The sequence below is a fragment of the Diabrotica virgifera genome, chromosome 2 (genome assembly GCF_917563875.1).
Source record: "Diabrotica virgifera virgifera chromosome 2, PGI_DIABVI_V3a".
Classification (NCBI taxonomy): Eukaryota; Metazoa; Arthropoda; class Insecta; order Coleoptera; family Chrysomelidae; genus Diabrotica; species Diabrotica virgifera.
The window spans coordinates 255,429,947-255,447,592 of record NC_065444.1 but is presented as its reverse complement, the minus strand read 5'-3'; the positions used below and the strand labels follow the sequence as shown (position 1 = coordinate 255,447,592).

General features: G+C 33.2%; 1 protein-coding gene across 4 annotated transcripts in view; it reads left to right on the top strand.

Moving 5' to 3' along the window:
- The first annotated feature begins 9,529 nt into the window (after nucleotides 1-9,529).
- LOC126880558 (apyrase) overlaps nucleotides 9,530-17,646 on the top strand; it is a 220,701-nt gene continuing 212,584 nt past the window's right edge. For 2 of the 4 annotated variants that reach the window (XM_050644495.1, XM_050644494.1), the window contains exon 1: nucleotides 10,930-11,090. In XM_050644495.1, the coding sequence (XP_050500452.1) occupies nucleotides 10,963-11,090 (128 nt within the window). In that variant the 5' untranslated portion in view covers nucleotides 10,930-10,962. Of the gene's footprint in view, nucleotides 9,704-10,929; nucleotides 11,091-17,646 lie in introns of those variants that run through there. The other 2 variants (XM_050644493.1, XM_050644492.1) reach the window with 2 other exon arrangements.

Here is a 17,646-nt window from a genome sequence, read left to right as displayed (position 1 = left end):
ATGATATTCTCGACTTAAGCTTAAGATCTGTTGGTGCAACCGGGCATAACTCATTAATCATAGACTTAGTTTTTGATTTATTTATGGACAACCTTGCGTCAAAACCAGGTCAAAACTCATTCATTATATTCGTTCTAACAGCTCTATTGCACCAAAAACTCGTACTCGAACGCAAGCTTCAACTAACACAGGTTATCGCAGTTTCCACAATTCTCTCAATGTATATTCCCTATGTCCAGCTGAACGATTTACGTACTGTATATTAGTTTTTTCGCTACCGTCAAGTTTGGCAGGACAGCGCTGTTGCCAAATAAAAAACATATACATATTTACCAAAGCTGCGACAGCCTACACTGTTGGTCTTTGTCTTTAAGAATGTGAAACAAAGATAACTAACTATCTTTACTATAAGTGTCAAACTGACATTGTCCGATATAAGGTTGTGTAAGATGTTTGTTTGTTTATTTTTTTTTCTTTTTCTTTTATGTACTTTGTGAGCTGTGCCCATTTAGCCAGCAACATTTCTTCAAATTATCTGGCGGAGTGACATAAAGTCCATGCCATTAAAAAAACGCCTAATTAAACCTACCATACAACAATACCAATCAAGGGTAGGCAGGGAAAGTGAAGTAGGTGGAAAAATGAAGTGTTGTTAAAATATAAACTAAATAAATAAAATATAAATTTGAAATTGAAAACAATAATTTGACATTATATTAACCTCCAATATTATGACAGAAGTCAGTTACAGTTGAGTCCGGGAATCTTTACCCGTGGGTCATCATTTAAAGCATACGAAATAAGTCGATGGTAAGTCGGAAATTGAAATTTACTAAACGCAACAGCAAGTCACTTACTGTCACTTGCTGTTGCGTTTAGTAAATTTCAATTTCCGACTTATCATCGACTTATTTCGTATGCTTTAAATGATGACGCACGGGTAAAGATTTACGGACTCAACTGTACCATTTACCATCTGACCAAATATAATAATGACGTCATATATAATCGTCACTACTTCTAGCCAATAAAATGCTCGCTGTAATAGGAATGGCATGTCAAAAAAATCTGATTATTCCCTATATATTTTTTTAAATTTATGATATGGCAACAAGGGGAAAATTAGGTGCATTCCTTATTGTTTGACTTCTAGTTTATTTCTGTATGATAAAGGACATCGCGCACATCTTATGGAAAGTATATTGTCACTCAAATAAAATAAAATTTACTTGAATAGATTGATCTCGAAATTTCAATTATTTCATATTAATATTAGTCTAGTGGCTGTTCAAAAGGGTTTACCCCCGTGAGCTAAGCGGAATAGAGGAACTATATACACTAAGCATCAAAATTAACGCACCACCTTAAAAATGGGACATTTTTGATGTCTGGTATTTCCTAAACCTGTTGTCTGATTTTAGTGATTATTTTAATATGTTATAGCTTTGTTCTTCAAGAATATCGATGTAATAATATTGTTGCTAAACTTGTAAGTGTCATTGTATACAGGGTGTAACAATGATAGTGTCTTTTTTCCTCAAAGTTTGGAACACCCTGTGGAATATTCTAGCATATATAAAATATCGAAATTAAAAGTCAACTTTAGCCTTAGGCCTTCTTAACATTCTGCTTTTTGATTCATTTGCTTATGTTGGATAATAAAAAAGTTAGGTTCTTTAACAGCTTGCAACGTTCTTCATCGATACGGGGTGTTTCTAAATAAGTGCGATAAAGTGTAAGGGGTAATTCTGCATGAAAAATAATGACTGTTTGCTTTAAAAACATATGTTCCCAAATTCTTCGTTTCCGAGATACGGGATGTTGAATTTTTTCTTACAAACTGACGATTCATTTATTGCTCTAAAACCGGTTGAGATATGCAAATTAAATTTCGTAGGTTTTAAGAGGCAGTTATTGCCCATTTTTTTGGCACACAATTAAGAATTTTTTATTCACCATTGGCGTGCCCACGTGTAATATGACCGGGTAATATGACCCGTATGCACGCCAATGGTGAATATAAAATTCTTAATTGTATAAAAAACCATACAGAAGTAAAAACTTCTTTTGTATATTGGTATAAAAAGTTTTATTAAAAAACATAAAAGTCCTCCAAAAGGATTTGCAAAACGTTTTCAATCTGAATCAGATCATCCTCAGTGCCTAGAACGAAGTATTTCCACGTTAAAATGAATGCAAAAGGTTTAAAATTGTGACTAGGTTAAAGAAAAATGTGGCAATACTTACGTTCTGCTTCGTAAAAGAAACTAGCAACTTTTTTAAAAAGGTTACATCGATATAAATGGTTTACATAATAATTAAGTGATATTTGTAGCGACTCCAAGTCGATGTTACAAGATGAAATGTGCTAGGAGTGCTCAAAGGGCAACATGGTTCCCTGCTCGTTAAGAACTCGTGGTTCTTGCCAGTTCAATGGACACAGACCAACTAAAGTGAAGGAGATGACAATCCAATTATCAGACCGAAGTGACATGACAAGATAGTTAGTCAATTTTTGGTTATGAATTTCAAATTATTATTGTTGTTTAAAAAATTTTTGGATTATATATTAGTAACTGTATAAAATTGAAATTTAAATTATAATAATTAGATTTTATTGTAAAAGTATATAAGGCAACTCTCTACTCTCTGTTACAGAAAGAACTGTTGTTAGTGTTAGGTAGATAAAATGCTAGTCAGTGACGTCATCGGTGATTAAATTTGAGAAAGAAGGCAAACAGTTTTATTTAGTTTGAAAGAAAAGGAAAATTAGTTCTATGTACGCCACCTATATGATAGGTACCAAGATAAGGTGTATAATAATGTTGTAAAAATAGCTAGGTGATGTTGGTTGCCTATGTATATGTTTGTAATGTTTATTGACAAATTGAAAATATTATAATTTAATTGGTTTTCGGAATTAGAGAACTAAAAACTAGAAAAGATAATGGAGCAAACAGACTGATATGAAAGTAATGTATGTCATTGTGAAGCTTCCCACATAGGCGAGAAGATTGTTTAGCAAAATCAAGTTGAGAACGAGTGATGGTGGTTGCCTGATATTCTAGGTTGAAATTAAAATTGTTTAATTAAAATTACTGAAAAAATATTAGTTATTTAATGATAATTACCTAAAAGATATTGTCAGAAAATTTTTTATAAAAAATTTTTAAATTTTATAATTATGATTTAAAAGAATCCAGTCAAAGATGGACTAACCTGAATGATAATATCAGAAATGCAAAATGAATTATGTGTCAAACAATTGGTATTATTAAACTGAATGGATGAAGTTAATGAGTTATAACATAAGAGGCAACCATAGGAATTAGTTAGGGTGTGAGTGTATATTGGAATGATATTTATATAATACAGGCTGAAAGTTGGGGTTATTGTCAATATGAGGCAAAGATCTTGATGGAATAATTCATTGGATGGGTTAACTGAAAATTTGAAATTTTATAGTCAGTAATGGAAAGCAGGTTGATATATTGTTGAGAGAAAAAAGTAGAGAGTAGTGTTGCCAAATGGAAAAAAGAAGAAGAACAACCAGATCAAGAAATGCATGGGGAACCGGAAACATCAGAAACAAAAGGTATGGCCATGTAACTATGTGGATTGGGAAAATGTAAGAGAGAGGAATGGTAATGGAAGAAGGTAAACTTTGTTGTGGTTGGTAATCTAACTTAGATTTAAGGAAAATGTGTGAGGGAAGATTGGAAGAGAAAGGAGGTAAACTGTGGTAAGGGTGGGATAGATAAAAAAGGGGGGGACAGAAAGAAAAGAATAAAAGAGCATATTTGAAAGTGTTAATGGGTGATTAGTAAGGAAATAATAAATGTTAAATGTAAGTGGGGTGAAAGGAAAGAGGGAAACAAAGTAAGGAGATGAATGGTGAAACAAAAATATATAATAATAAATAAATAGATAAAAAATAAAACAAAATTATATAAAATAAAGAAAAGAATGGAGGATTAGATCAAAATATTATTAACCCGCCGTTACACGCGTCTTCTATTGTGACGTGGTTGCGCGCCTATGAGCGTCGCCCTCACCTGCATAAGTTCGACTTATTTCGAGGAAGAATGAATGTCAACATGTATAATTATAAAATGGGTTGTACTCACATATTATAGAAAGTCTCGTAAACCAATGTTTTTTTATTAATTTAACAAAACAAAAGTACAAATAATATACATAGATCAAAAGCAAGTTTTCTTAATTTTCAATTTCAGCAAGCCACTGAAAAAATTAACGTTTTTACGCGAATTCATTTTACTAAAAATACAAATTAAAATTAACAACTGTTCTGAAGCTATTTCTTTGTGGCATTTATGTAATTAACTATTAATATTTTGTATTTTGATAACGACGTCCGAGGTGGAATTCGAAACGTCAATAAAATCAATTTTTCAAGTTAAATTGTGGCTTATTTCCCAATTAGAATAGGTAAATTTAAAAATGGGTTCTTAACCAGTGGCGCACCTAGAATTTTCCTCTGGAGGGGGGGGGAGGGGGGTTAGTTCGGGCACCGAAAGTTTTTTGTATTATTTGTGAAAGACAAGTTACATTTTCCTACTTTCTTTTATATATATTTCTATATGCTCTGGGTGGGATTTTAACCCCCAAAACCCCCGCTCGGTGTGCCACTGTTCCTAACCTAATCCAAACAATAATATTTTAATTAAACCTACCTAAATAGTAAATAAAAACCTAAAAGTTTCTTTGAGATAACAGAAACGTGATTTCACCGTGATTGCACGCGCAGTGAGGAATTCCCTCACTTGAAGAGGGATGTCTCTTCTTTCAACTATCACACAGCACACTGACCGCCTGAAATAGTCTATAACTTTTTCGTACCCTCTCATGAACCATGCTAAAGGCATTCCTGGGTGCTTAAGGTTATAGTATTAGTTTACACAATTTCATGGGTTATAAACAAATATGGTGAGGGATTCCCTCATAGCGCGTGTAATGGCGGGTTAAGAGAATAATTGTCGGTGAATAGGAGTAAAAGGTCGATTTAAAGTAGTCTGGCGGTTAACGCAATTGGGGCTAGTCCTCATGTCTCTAGAGATCTCCAGGTCCTCATACAAATCCAACCGTAAAGAGTTCCTATCCTGAATATTGTGAATTAGTTTGACACCCTCAGGGATGTTCAGGTGGTGTTTGTTAACTTTAAGGTGGTGGGAGAAAGCTGATGTATTATCTCTTTTTGAATGTTCGGCAGATCTAGTTGAAAGTGATCTATAAGTCCTACCTATATACGAAGCATCACAATCAGAACAAGTCAGCATGTAGACTCCACTACGATTCATGTAGTCTACTGTATCTTTAGTATTAGTTAAAAATTGATTAAGAGTAGTACTAACTTTGAAGGAGATATGTATGTTATCAGAAGAGTTGGATATGATGCGTTTGATCTTTTCGGATAAGGTGGGGTTGTGAAATGGTAGTGACCTATAAACTGGAGAAGAAGAAGAGGCCTGGTGATAAGCGGAGTTGTGTAGCAATCTAGATTCTCGTTTACGAATGAGTTTATCTATTATATAGGGATCATAACCATTATTGACAGCTATTTGTTTTATAATGTTAAGTTCTGTATTGAAAGAGTCATTTGACATCGGTATGGAATAAAGTCTATGTATGAAACTTCTAAAAGCCGCTAATTTGTGTGATTGAGGGTGATTGGAAGAAAAATGAATAACATGGTCAGTTTGGGTTGGTTTACGAAAGATACCAAAGCTGAATCGGTCGTTAAGTCTGGTGATAGATAAATCAAGAAAATTGGAGGACTTTTATGTTTTTTAATAAAACTTTTTATACCAATATACAAAAGAAGTTTTTACTTCTGTATGGTTTTTTAACTATGGTATACAGCCAGCTACGGGGACTTTCCCATTGATTTTGTCTTAATTGTATCTCAAAAATGCGCAATAACTATCTCTTAAAACCTACCAAATTTCATTTGCATCTCTCAACTGGTTGTAGAGCAATAAATAACTCGTTAGTTTGTAAGAAAAATTTGAACACCCCCTATCCTGGAAACGAAGCATTTGTGGACATACGTTTATAAAGCAAACTGTCATTACTTTATTTCATGCAGAATTACCGCCTTAAAATGTATCATACTTATTAGGGATGGGAGAAACCTACCGGTTATAACCTAAAACCGGTTTTTTCTTCTGCAATAATCGGTTTTTCCGGTTGTTTTTTTGTGACGGTTATAACCGGTTTTTTCTTTTTAAAGTAATAACCGGTGAAAAACCCGGTAAGTGAAAAGAATACTGAATTCAGAGAAAAAATGTGAAAATTTTTCGCCCACCGCGCGAAAATGAGAAATTTTATGCTGATTGAAGCCGATTTCACAACACTGATGACTGATTGCTATACTGATATGGACTGACATCGAATGGACTGATAACTGAAGCGCAATGTAAATGTAACCTATTGGGTATTGGCTGTGACTAAAAGAAACGAACACCGGTTTTTGGAACAACCGGTTTTTTTGATCGGCTAAACCGTAGGTAAAAAAAACGGTATAACCGATAACCGGTGTTTTGTCAACAACCGCCATCCCTAATACTTATTTAAAAAACCTTATATTGATGAAAAACTTGACTAGTTGTTAAAGTATCTAACTTTTTTATTATCCAACATAAGCGAATGAATCAAAAAGCAAAATGTTAAGAAAGCCTAAGGCTACAGTCGAGTTTTAATTTCAATATTTTATATATACCAGAATATTCCACAGGGTATTCCAAAATTTGAGGAAAAAACACACTATCATTGTTACACCCGGTATACAATGACACTTATCTATTTAGCAACAATATTATTACATCGATACTCTTGAAGAATAAAGCTATAATATATTAAAAAAGCACTTAAATGGGACAAGTTTAGGAAATACGAGACATCAAAAATATCACATTTTTAAGGTGGTGCGTTAATTTTGATGCTTAGTGTAGTTTTGTACGCCTGGTCAAATTATACCGACTTATTATCCATAAGCCTCTGCCTTAAAGATTTATTAAGTGGCAATTCCGAATTTTTTTGAAGGTATACTTCTTTAGGCGCGATTGAGAGTAAAATTTCATAAAACTGCGCGCATGCGCACACAGACAGTATGGCGTTTAGTTGCTAAATCTTTCAAGTTATGTACAGTCCGTCTAATTTACTTACCGTTGCACGTCATTATCTACGCCAAAGATCTAAGTTGACATAGTTGCCAAAGTATAAAAAAATCCTGAATCCATTTTAAATCAAATAGATCATATATTTATTGTAAACGTGGATTATACAACAAAACAAATTAATATTCAATGTAAATAAATAAAAACTTAAGAATAGAGAACACGAATTAAGTTATAATCATTTAAGATTTGCAGTGCAAGCGTTTTTGCACTGAATTGTTAATAATTATTAAAAAACGGCTCCGAACTCTTGGGAGAAGCCAATAGGTTTCTTTGTATATGTCTACAATAACAACTAAAAAGTTGTCAGATACCTCGATTATTCCAAGTCGTGATAAAATTAGATGAAATTTATATTTTTATAGTAGAGGATATTTTTTTAGGGCCGGCGTAGCGAAGTGGTAGTGTGCTTGGCTCGCGTGCCGGTGGTCCGTAGTTCAAATCCTACCGCCGTAAAGAACAACTAGACATTTTTAAAAATGTTTATAGGCCCCAGGTCGACTCAGGCTGAACAAAATGAGTACCTTGGGTAAAACCAGGAGTAATAATAGGCGGTTGAAGCGTAACACTGGCCCTGTTACCTTCCTTGTATACCGTAGGCCCTAGATATAGCAGACTACCCTGCTATACTCCCAAAGCCACAGCGGTATAAAACGGGAGACTATTATATATTGTCCTTTTCATGAGCATTTTTCAGTGCGTAACAAATTATAGGAAAAAGGGTAAGTCCGTGATAATACACATTTATGACATTTATTCTAACATGACATTTTAGTTAAATCTGACAGTTGTCAAATTTTATTTTCAATTTGGAATAAAAACAAATCAAATGTGTTTCTTGCATTTATAAAATGGTATTTTCTTTGATTTGTATAGTCTTATAAATTATACAGATTATATTTTTAATATTATTATCTAATAAAAAAAAATTATTTTTTTATTATGGCGCCATCTATGGACAACTAGAATAACTAGAATAAATGTTGTAAATGTCTGTAATCACGGACGTGCCTTTTTCTGTCACATACAATTTAATGCGTTAGAAAGAAATCGAAAAACTGTGACGCACTGAAAGATGATCATGAGAAAAATAATATTATCTTTTTATAGTAAAGTAAATAATAAAAACAGTAAATATAATAGAACAGATACTTATAGTAAAGAATATAAACAAATATGAAGGGTCATCACCGCAACTGTCAAATAAATGTTACCAATTTATTCTAAAATATCACATTCGTTCGATTACAGTTACAGTGTGTTCCCAACAAATGTGCTTCATAAAAACGCTTTATAATCCATTTATACAAATTAAATGAAACATATTTTTGTGTATTTCTTTAGGTTAACATTAATAGGAATCTTCAAATATTATTTCTACGCGTATATAATAAAATATGTCTAGTGTCTGTAATTGCAGTGTACTCGGCAAAATAATTCTAAAAAAGAACACACCTACCGCCAAATATTTCGTGTTGGTATCATGCGACGTCACAAGCTATGACGCGGATGACGTGCAACGGTTAGTAAATTAGACGAAATATATAAATATATCAGTGCAAGAAAAGGTGTGAAAAGAATATATTAGTGTTTTTAATAAATATATTTATTATAATTTTTGTGTCTTTCGATTTGTCTTCCTCAGGAGTAAGATGAATATTATTAAAACATTTTATTACTTCACCTTGTCTGTTTGTTACCGAGAATTGTCATTAGGTACGTCAAAACCGATACAGACACAGTCCTCGTAGCGTATTTGGTATAGCATTCGGCCAGAGATCAAGAGGTCTTGAGTTCGAATCCGGAGCAATCCTATACTTTTTTTTATTTTGTTGAAAGCGGTAAATAAAAAATTAGTTTGGTGTTTAAAAAAAATTAAAACAAACTGTTTAAAGTATATTTATTTTTAAGAAATCATATCAGTATAACTTCTTACTTCTAATCAATAGAAGTATAACTTCTTACGTGCGTACAAAATACACACACATTCTTTTTTTCATTATTTGACTCATTTAAATTCCCATTTGATTTTAGATTTATTTATATTTATTTACGCCGTTAATAATAATAATTCAGAGTTGCCGCAAAGATATGAAATTATTGAAATTTCCACACCTATGCATGTAAATTTTATTTCATTTTTTAGTGACATTATACATTTCATAAGATGTGTGCAGTGTTATTTCATCTTAATCCAAGCGGTTTGTGAGATTTTGCAATATTTTACCGTCAGCAAACGGACTGCTCTTGAAATATTGTAAAAAATCGCTTTTTATTATGTATAAATGAATAGTGAAATCACAAGTGTATATCAATTTAGCGATAAAAATTAATACACTCCACATTACTCAGTTACCTTCCAGTCAACCGTAGATAGACAATAAAATTATGTTGTCCGTCGCGTTTCTTCTGTTTTGTGTAATTTCGAAAATTGGCGCTCTGCCACAAACAATTACCAGTGATTACTTCGAATTGTCGGTGGTTCATTTTAACGATTTCCATGCCAGGTGAGTGATGGTTTGTTTGAAATTTAATTACAAATTTATACAAATACAAACATACTACAAAACACGATGCAGCTCACTGATATTTTAATTCCTGGTACATTTAGACTAGACAAACAAGTTTTGCGATAAAAGGTTTCTATAGTAATTACTCTTAATTACTATAGATACAGGCATAAAAATAACAAGAGTGATCCATTATAGGCCTGGATCCCGCGTACCAAAAAAAAGTTGATTAATAACAAGCTGAAAATTTGTTTTTATAATAGCTTAACGGTGTCTAGTCGGACAAACTTTGATGTATGGAAACACTGGAACAGGCGAAGTTTTAATTGTGGAACGTATTTTAATTGTGGAACGTGTCATCCTGAGAAGTTTATGATTGTGAAAACTGGAAGGTTGTTTTTAAGTCTATTCAATAGCAAACTTTATATAATATATGAAAAAATGTTTGTTCGACAAATATGTTGGGCATTTTAATAAGTCCGACACGTAAAAGATGTCAAATGATAGGAATTATATTGGTGGTAAATAGCAGTCTGATTTTTTCATGAGAGTTTAATGAAAGGGTAACAAATCAATTGGAAGTTCTGTCCGACAAAATACATGGAACGTTTTCGTAGTCTGACGTTTGAAACCTCTAACCTGTTACACAATTAAAACTTCGTCTGTTCCAGTGCTCCCGTACATCAAAGTTTGTCCGACTAGACACCGTTAATCTACTAACAAATTTTCAGCTTGCTATTAGTAAACTTTTTGGCAAGCGGGATCCAGGCTTATTAGTTAAAATCAACTTATCTGAATACTCATTATTAACTTAATATTATTTACTTATTAATAAATTAACTTATCTTAAGGGGGTAGGCGCAAAAAATCTTGGTCAAATCTTGCTATATAAATACATTCATTCTTTTCGAGTCCTGAAAAAACTAAAAAGTATTTTTGAAAAATTTAAACGCATAATGAAAGACTACATTATTACCGAAGGTCGAAAGTCCGTGAAAACTTCTATATTGTTTATTTGAATAAGTTACAGGGGTTAAAAAAAGAGAAAATTTAGTGTGATTTTAATTTCAAATTAAATTAATTCTCTCGTAAATTCCAAAGTCAACAAGTTCAGGAATTTTAGTTCTGTCGGTTGGCCAATAGGTTGGTTCACCTGTTGATATGAAATCAAGACATTTGTTTTCTAATTTGCTTCTAATAGTTACTTCTAATAGTTGTCTACCTTTTGTTGTTACTAATCTAAAGCCCCATTGTGTATGTCCATTATGTTTTCCGTCGGGTTTCTTTCGTTTTGTGTAATTTCGAAAATTGGCGCTGTGTTACAAACAATTACCAGTGATTACTTCGAATTGCCGGTGGTTCATTTTAACGATTTCCATGCCAGGTGAGTGATATTTTTTTTTTTTTTTTTTTATTTACACAAATAAACCCGCATCAACCACTAAGGGTTATTAGCGGGGGGACATACACAAACAGTAAGATACATATTATTATATAAAAATGCTTTACAATCTGGTGTATTGTTTAGTCATTTTGAGATAATTTAATAAGGAGTTTAGGTTTGAAGTCAGTACACTTTTAATATTGTCACTAAGAGCACACGCGATCCTTTCTTTCTGGTACACTGGACACTCGATAATTATATGTTTCACTGTCAGTTGCGTGTTGCAATTGGTACACATCGGAGCGGCCTCCTTGTTGAAGATATGCTTGTGTGTTAGTAACGTATGTCCTATTCGGAGTCGGTTGATAATGACTTGGTCTTTTCTATTACTTGGTAACATGAGTTTAGTTCCTACTTGACTTAGGCATTCTTTTAGTTTGTTGTTAGTCTGATCCCAAGTAGTTTGCCACGTTCTGTGGACATGACCTTTGATATTTACTTTGTGATCAGTCCAAGGTATTTGATCTGTGATAGAAATACTTTGGTCGGTAGTTGCATTGCTTGCTAGAGAGTCCACTTCCTCGTTGCCAATTATTCCCATATGGGAAGGTACCCAGATGAAGAAAATATCTTTCTGTTGATTCTGTAGATAAGATAATTCTTCTTTGATTTTGAGAAGAATAGCGTGAGTTGTATATAGCTGTTTTATCCCAAGTAATGCGCTCATTGAATCGGTGATAATCACAAATTTGCTATCATGGATAGAACCACATTTTTTCATTGCCTGGTGAATTGCTGTAAGTTCTCCGGTATATATACAACAATTTGTTGGGATTCGTACGGTAGACTTGATGTTTCCGCAGATATAAGCTGCAGCATGTCCTTCATCACATTTGGAAGCATCAGTGAAGATTAGATGAGTTGTTGGGTATTTGGAAATTAAATTTTTAAAAGCTTGCTGGATAAGGAAAGGATGTGTGGAATGTTTAGGGAGATCTTTTAGAGACATATCTATTTTTGGAGGTTTGATCATCCAGGGAGGAAAATTTACATGAATGGGTATAGTGAGACTGAACTGTTCTAAATTAAAACCAATACGTTTTGTTCGCTCAGGAAATGGTACCATATTTCTTGCAATGTTTTCGTAATGATCAGAAGATATATTTGTTCTGTAGAATATTGTTGAGTAGGTTACGTTGCTTTTGTTTGCTGAAATTCTGGCAACGTAATTCAGTGATAGAAGTTGCCTTCGTTGGCTTAAAGGGAGTTCATTAGCCAGAACTTGTAAACTACTTACTGGACTAGTTCTTGTGGCACCTAAAACCAATCTCAAGCACGTATTTTGAATGTAGTCAAGTTTTTTTAAAGATGTTTTGTTAGCAGTATCGTAGCATAAACAGCCGTAGTCTAATTTACTTCTTATTAATGATCTATATAGATTAAGTAAAGTTGTTGTATCAGCCCCCCAAGAGGTATTTGACAGCATTTTTAGTAGGTTAATTCTGGATTGGCAAGAACGTTGCAGATTCGTTACGTGGTTTTTCCATTTTAAGTCACGTTCAAAAGAAAGTCCTAAGAAATTTATTTCTTCTGACTGCTTCAGCATAACTCCGTTAAGTGTTAATTGAATATTAGGATAGTCTTTCCTTTTGCTAAAAATTAAATAACGTGTTTTTTCGCCAGAAAATATAAAACCCGTGTTTTGCGACCAGTTTTCAATTGTATGTAAGGCCGTTTGCAATATATGTGATCCCAGAGTTACATTATTTGTTTTTAGATAAATGACTAAGTCGTCTGCATATAGGCTAGTAAATACAGGCAGCTTTATTTGATGTATAATACTATTTATTGCAATCAGAAAGAGTGTAGGACTTAGAGTAGATCCTTGTGGAGTGCCATTTTGCAGTATTCGTCTGGAAGATGTGAATCCATTGGCTCTAACTCGAAAAGTTCGTGTTTCTAGAAAATTTTTAATAAACGACAACATATGCCCTTGGACATTCCATTCTTGAAGTGTTTTTAGTATAAGATGTCTCCATGTTGTGTCAAAAGCTTTTCTTATGTCAAAAAATACGGCAATAAGTTTTTGATTGTGCAGAAAAGATTCATGTACAGCTGATTCAAGGGTTATTAGATTGTCTGTTGTGGATCTACCCGTACGAAATCCACTTTGTCTGATACTTATTAGGTTATTGTTTTCGAGATACCATTTAAGACGATAATTAAGGATTTTTTCTAAAAGTTTGCAGGTACAGCAAGTAAGTGAGATTGGACGATAGGAATTTGGATCGTCTTTTGGTTTATTATATTTAAGGATTGGAATTATAGTTGCTTGCGACCATAGATCAGGAAAGTCGTGCTGAATGAACATATTATTAAAAATATCAACTAATATTAGTTTTGCATTTAGAGGAAGATTTCGTAAGAAAAGAGGGTGGATATCATCAGGTCCTGGCGTCGAATTTTTTGCGCTTAAACAAAATTCTAATTCTTGAAGACTTATGGGTTTGTTTATTGGATTGTCGCTCTCGGTGATTTGTATATTTGACGATTCCATTAGATTTTTATATTCTAAAAAAGATATGCTATAATTGGAATCACTAGAATTAAGTTCATATATATCTGCTAGTATTTCTGGAATAGCTACCTTGTTTGAATGCATTTGGTTATTGTATGATAGCGTATCTATGCCTCGGAAGTATTTTGTTCCTTTTATTCTGCGTACTTTGTTCCATATGTCGCCTATGGGAGTGGAAGGATTTATTGAAGCCACATACTTTTTCCAACTGTCTCGTTTTCCTTTCTTGATCAATTGTCTGCTTTTTGCTCTGAGATTTTTAAAAATTATAAGGTTATCGATAGTTTTATGTTTCTTATAAACGTTGAAAGCGTGTTTAGACAAAGTAAGTGCTTGCGCAATTTCGTTATTCCACCAAGGAACTGGCTGCCTTTTACTAGATTTTGTTTTTCCCACTGCGATTGTTGCTGCAGAAATAATAATATTATTAAATAGTTCCAGATTTTCGTTTGCGGTATTGGTTAAATTAAAGTTGTTTGTTTGTCCTTCTATAAGTGTTCGATACAAATCCCAGTCAGCTGACTTTATTTTCCATGTTTGGTGAATTGGAAAAGTCAATATATCATTAGTATCTATGTTTATTGTGATAGGGAAATGATCACTATCATATAAATACCCCAATGTGTCCCAGTATAATAAAGTAGCTAGCGACGGACTGCATAAAGAGAGATCTATAGCTGAAAATGTACCATTGTATGAATTTAACCTAGTAGATTTGCCAGTGTTCAGTAACACTAAATTTAAATTGTCGATGAGATTGTTTAAGAGATTACCACATTTGTCGGTTTTGTTACTTCCCCAGGTACTGTTGTGACAGTTAAAATCGCCTAATATTATTTTTGGGTGTGGAATTTGGTTTAAAACATTGCTTAGTTCAGTTATATCTAAATCAGTAGGATGAGGTAAGTATACGTTGCAAATATTAATTTTCATTTTGTGGGTGACTGACACTGCAACTATTTCCAGGTTTGTTTGCAGTTGTATTTCGGTTGACTCTATGTCATCCCTTACGAAAATTGCTGTTCCGCCGCTTGAATGATCTGTAACTCGGTTTCTTAGAAAAGGAACATAATTTTTTAATGTTACATTTTGATGTTTGAAATGGGTTTCTTCTATGCATATGACTAAAGGAAGATAATCGTTTATAAGAAGCTTGATGGATTCTATATGGGTAAAATAACCATTGAGGTTCCACTGTAATATGAATGTATTATTGGCCATTTTAACTATTTACTTGAGAACTTGATTCGTAGTCAGTTTCGTCAGTAGAAGAAAGACTGCTTAGAAGTAGTTTCTTCTTCAATCTGGTAATATTGTTTTTTAAACTTTTATTTTGTGTTTGAGAATATATAAAGTTTAGAATTTCTTTGATTTCATCGCTTTCATTTGAATAATTTTTAGCAATAAGTTCAGGATGTTTTGAGTGAAGGGAATTTGACAGAAAATCACATATTTCATGAAAAGAAAGTGTGAAGGAAGGGATTCTATTTTCAATTTTTTCTTTAATTTCATTGAGAATATCTGGAATAGAATCTTGAGTTTTAGGCTTTTTATTTTTTTGTTTTTCAGTAGTGGGAGGAGGTAGGTCATTTTCAAGGATTTCGGGAGAAGTGGAAATTTGTCTTTTAGTAACATGAATAGCTTCAGAGATTTTTCTATCGCTTTCAATTACTGAATCTTGGGATATTTGTGGTTGTGACGAAATCTGTAGTTCTTTGTATGTTTGTAAGGAAGTGGTTTGGTTGTTTGTGGCTGATGTTAATTCGTGATTTTTTGTGATGTTAAGTTTCGGTTCCTTTAATGTCTGGGTACCTTCTTCGTGTTCTTTCCGTGGTTGTTCTTCTGGCTGGCTATATTCTTTATTGGCAGAGTTGGGTACGTTCACTGGATGGTCAGTTTCCGTTTGATTAATTGGACTACTTAATGATGATAAAGAAGGACAGTCAGAATCTTGATGTCCGACCGTCTTGCATCTGGAGCAGTTTAAACCGTCTATGGAAATGTATATTCTATATGATGTATTGTCGAATGAAATTAGGAATGAGTCAGGAATCGATGCATTTTCTAAAGGACTTATGAAGATTTGCCTTCTAAAGCTAAGCACGTGGCTGTATTCCGGGTCTTGCATGCCTACTCGTAGAAACGTCATGTTGGAGACGGATTTTATACCCATAGTTTTTAGATGGTCTTCAATTATGCTATTAGGTATAGTAGGACATACACTTGATATGATTAATCTCTGGGCAGGAGTTATTAATCTTCTTACTTCAATTTGGTTGCCGTCAATAATTACATGTTTGTGGGAGCTAAGAAATTGGTCAACTATATATTTAGACGAGAGGTAGATGCAGATGCGGTTGTTTGCGATTCTGGATGCCCAAATAACGTTTTTGGGCTGTACTATTGATCCAACAGCTTTTACATATTCGAAAACTTGTATTCCTTGTATGGTTGAAAGTATGATACCTTGGTCTTTTGAAGGATGTTTAAAACTGTTTAATGCATGAGAGTAAGAGATATGTGACGTAGTCGGTGTATTTCGTGAAGTAGTAGCTAATTCCGGATCAGCCATCGTCCCGTTGAAAATTTACATGCATTGGAACAGCGGATCTGAAGCCGGACCTGGCCTCTTAACAAAATTAGACGGCAGCCTAATTACTTGAATCAGCAAAAAGTTGTTGTCGATAATCGATAATTTGGATTGAAATCGATAAAATATTGCCTTTTAACTTCTGATTTTATGGTTAGATATAAATAATGCAATTTTGTACTCACAGAATCGTTGGTTTTTTAACACACTGTCACATTTAAACTTTATCTTGCAAACAATGTAAAAATTTAATTATATTTCAACTTTTAACTACTTGAATTTATAAATTTGTCAGGACCGATATAAAGCTGTAAGATTTGCTTGCTATCAGGACCGGACCTTGAGTGATATTTTGTTTGAAATTTAATTACAAAATAACAAATATATACAAATACACACACTCTACGAAACGAAATGAGATGCAGCTCTCCAATACTTTAATTCCTGGTACATTTAGAAAACACGTTTTGCGATAAAAGGTTTCCTAGAGTGATTACTCTTGATTACTATATACAGGCAGAAACATAACGAGATAGAGCCATTAGTTTAAATTGGTTTCACTCAATTCTTTTAAATTTTTATTATTTATTTTATCCTAGATAAGTAGTATAGTATAGTTGATCCAAAAGATGGCATAACCCAGAAATCCAAAGTGAAAGTTATTCTTCAACACCAAATTGTTCTATATAGTCCACACAATGTCCAAAAAAAAGTCACACCATTTTGAGCGTCGGGTTTGGGGGCGAGAGGGAGGAGAAATCGGTAAATTCGTAGTTTTTTACGGTTTTCGTCAATATTTCTAAAACGATGCGGTTTCGCATGAACAACCTTCTATACAAAATTGTTCTACATTAAATTAGAAATAAAAAAGGTCCTATGCATAATCTTTCTAAAATGCATGGTTCCAAAGTTACGGAGGTAGTATAGTATAACTGGTCCAAAAAAGCCTAACCCAAACATCCACAGTAAAAGTTTTCCTCCAACACCAAATTGTTCTGTATGGTCCACATATCGTTCAGTAAAAAGTTACACCATTTTTAGCGTCCGGTTTGGGGGGCAGATGGGGGAGAAGTCGGTAAATTAGTAGTTTTTTTAAGTTTTTCGTCAATATTCCTGAAACTATGCTTTAGCGTAAAAAATGTTATATACAAAAATGTTCTACATGAAATTTAAAACAAAAAATCTTGTATACATAATTCTGTGCTCTGTGCGTAAAGAGAGTTAAGTCCTAAAACACTGTTTTGAGATAAACGCGTTTAAAGTTTGCAATCGTCTGTTCGAGTTATACTTTTGGAGTTATTACAATAACGTATCCCTAAAAAGTTTTCTAAATAATTTTGATCAATTAAATATTTATTTCTCTCAATAGAATAGTCAATAAATAATAT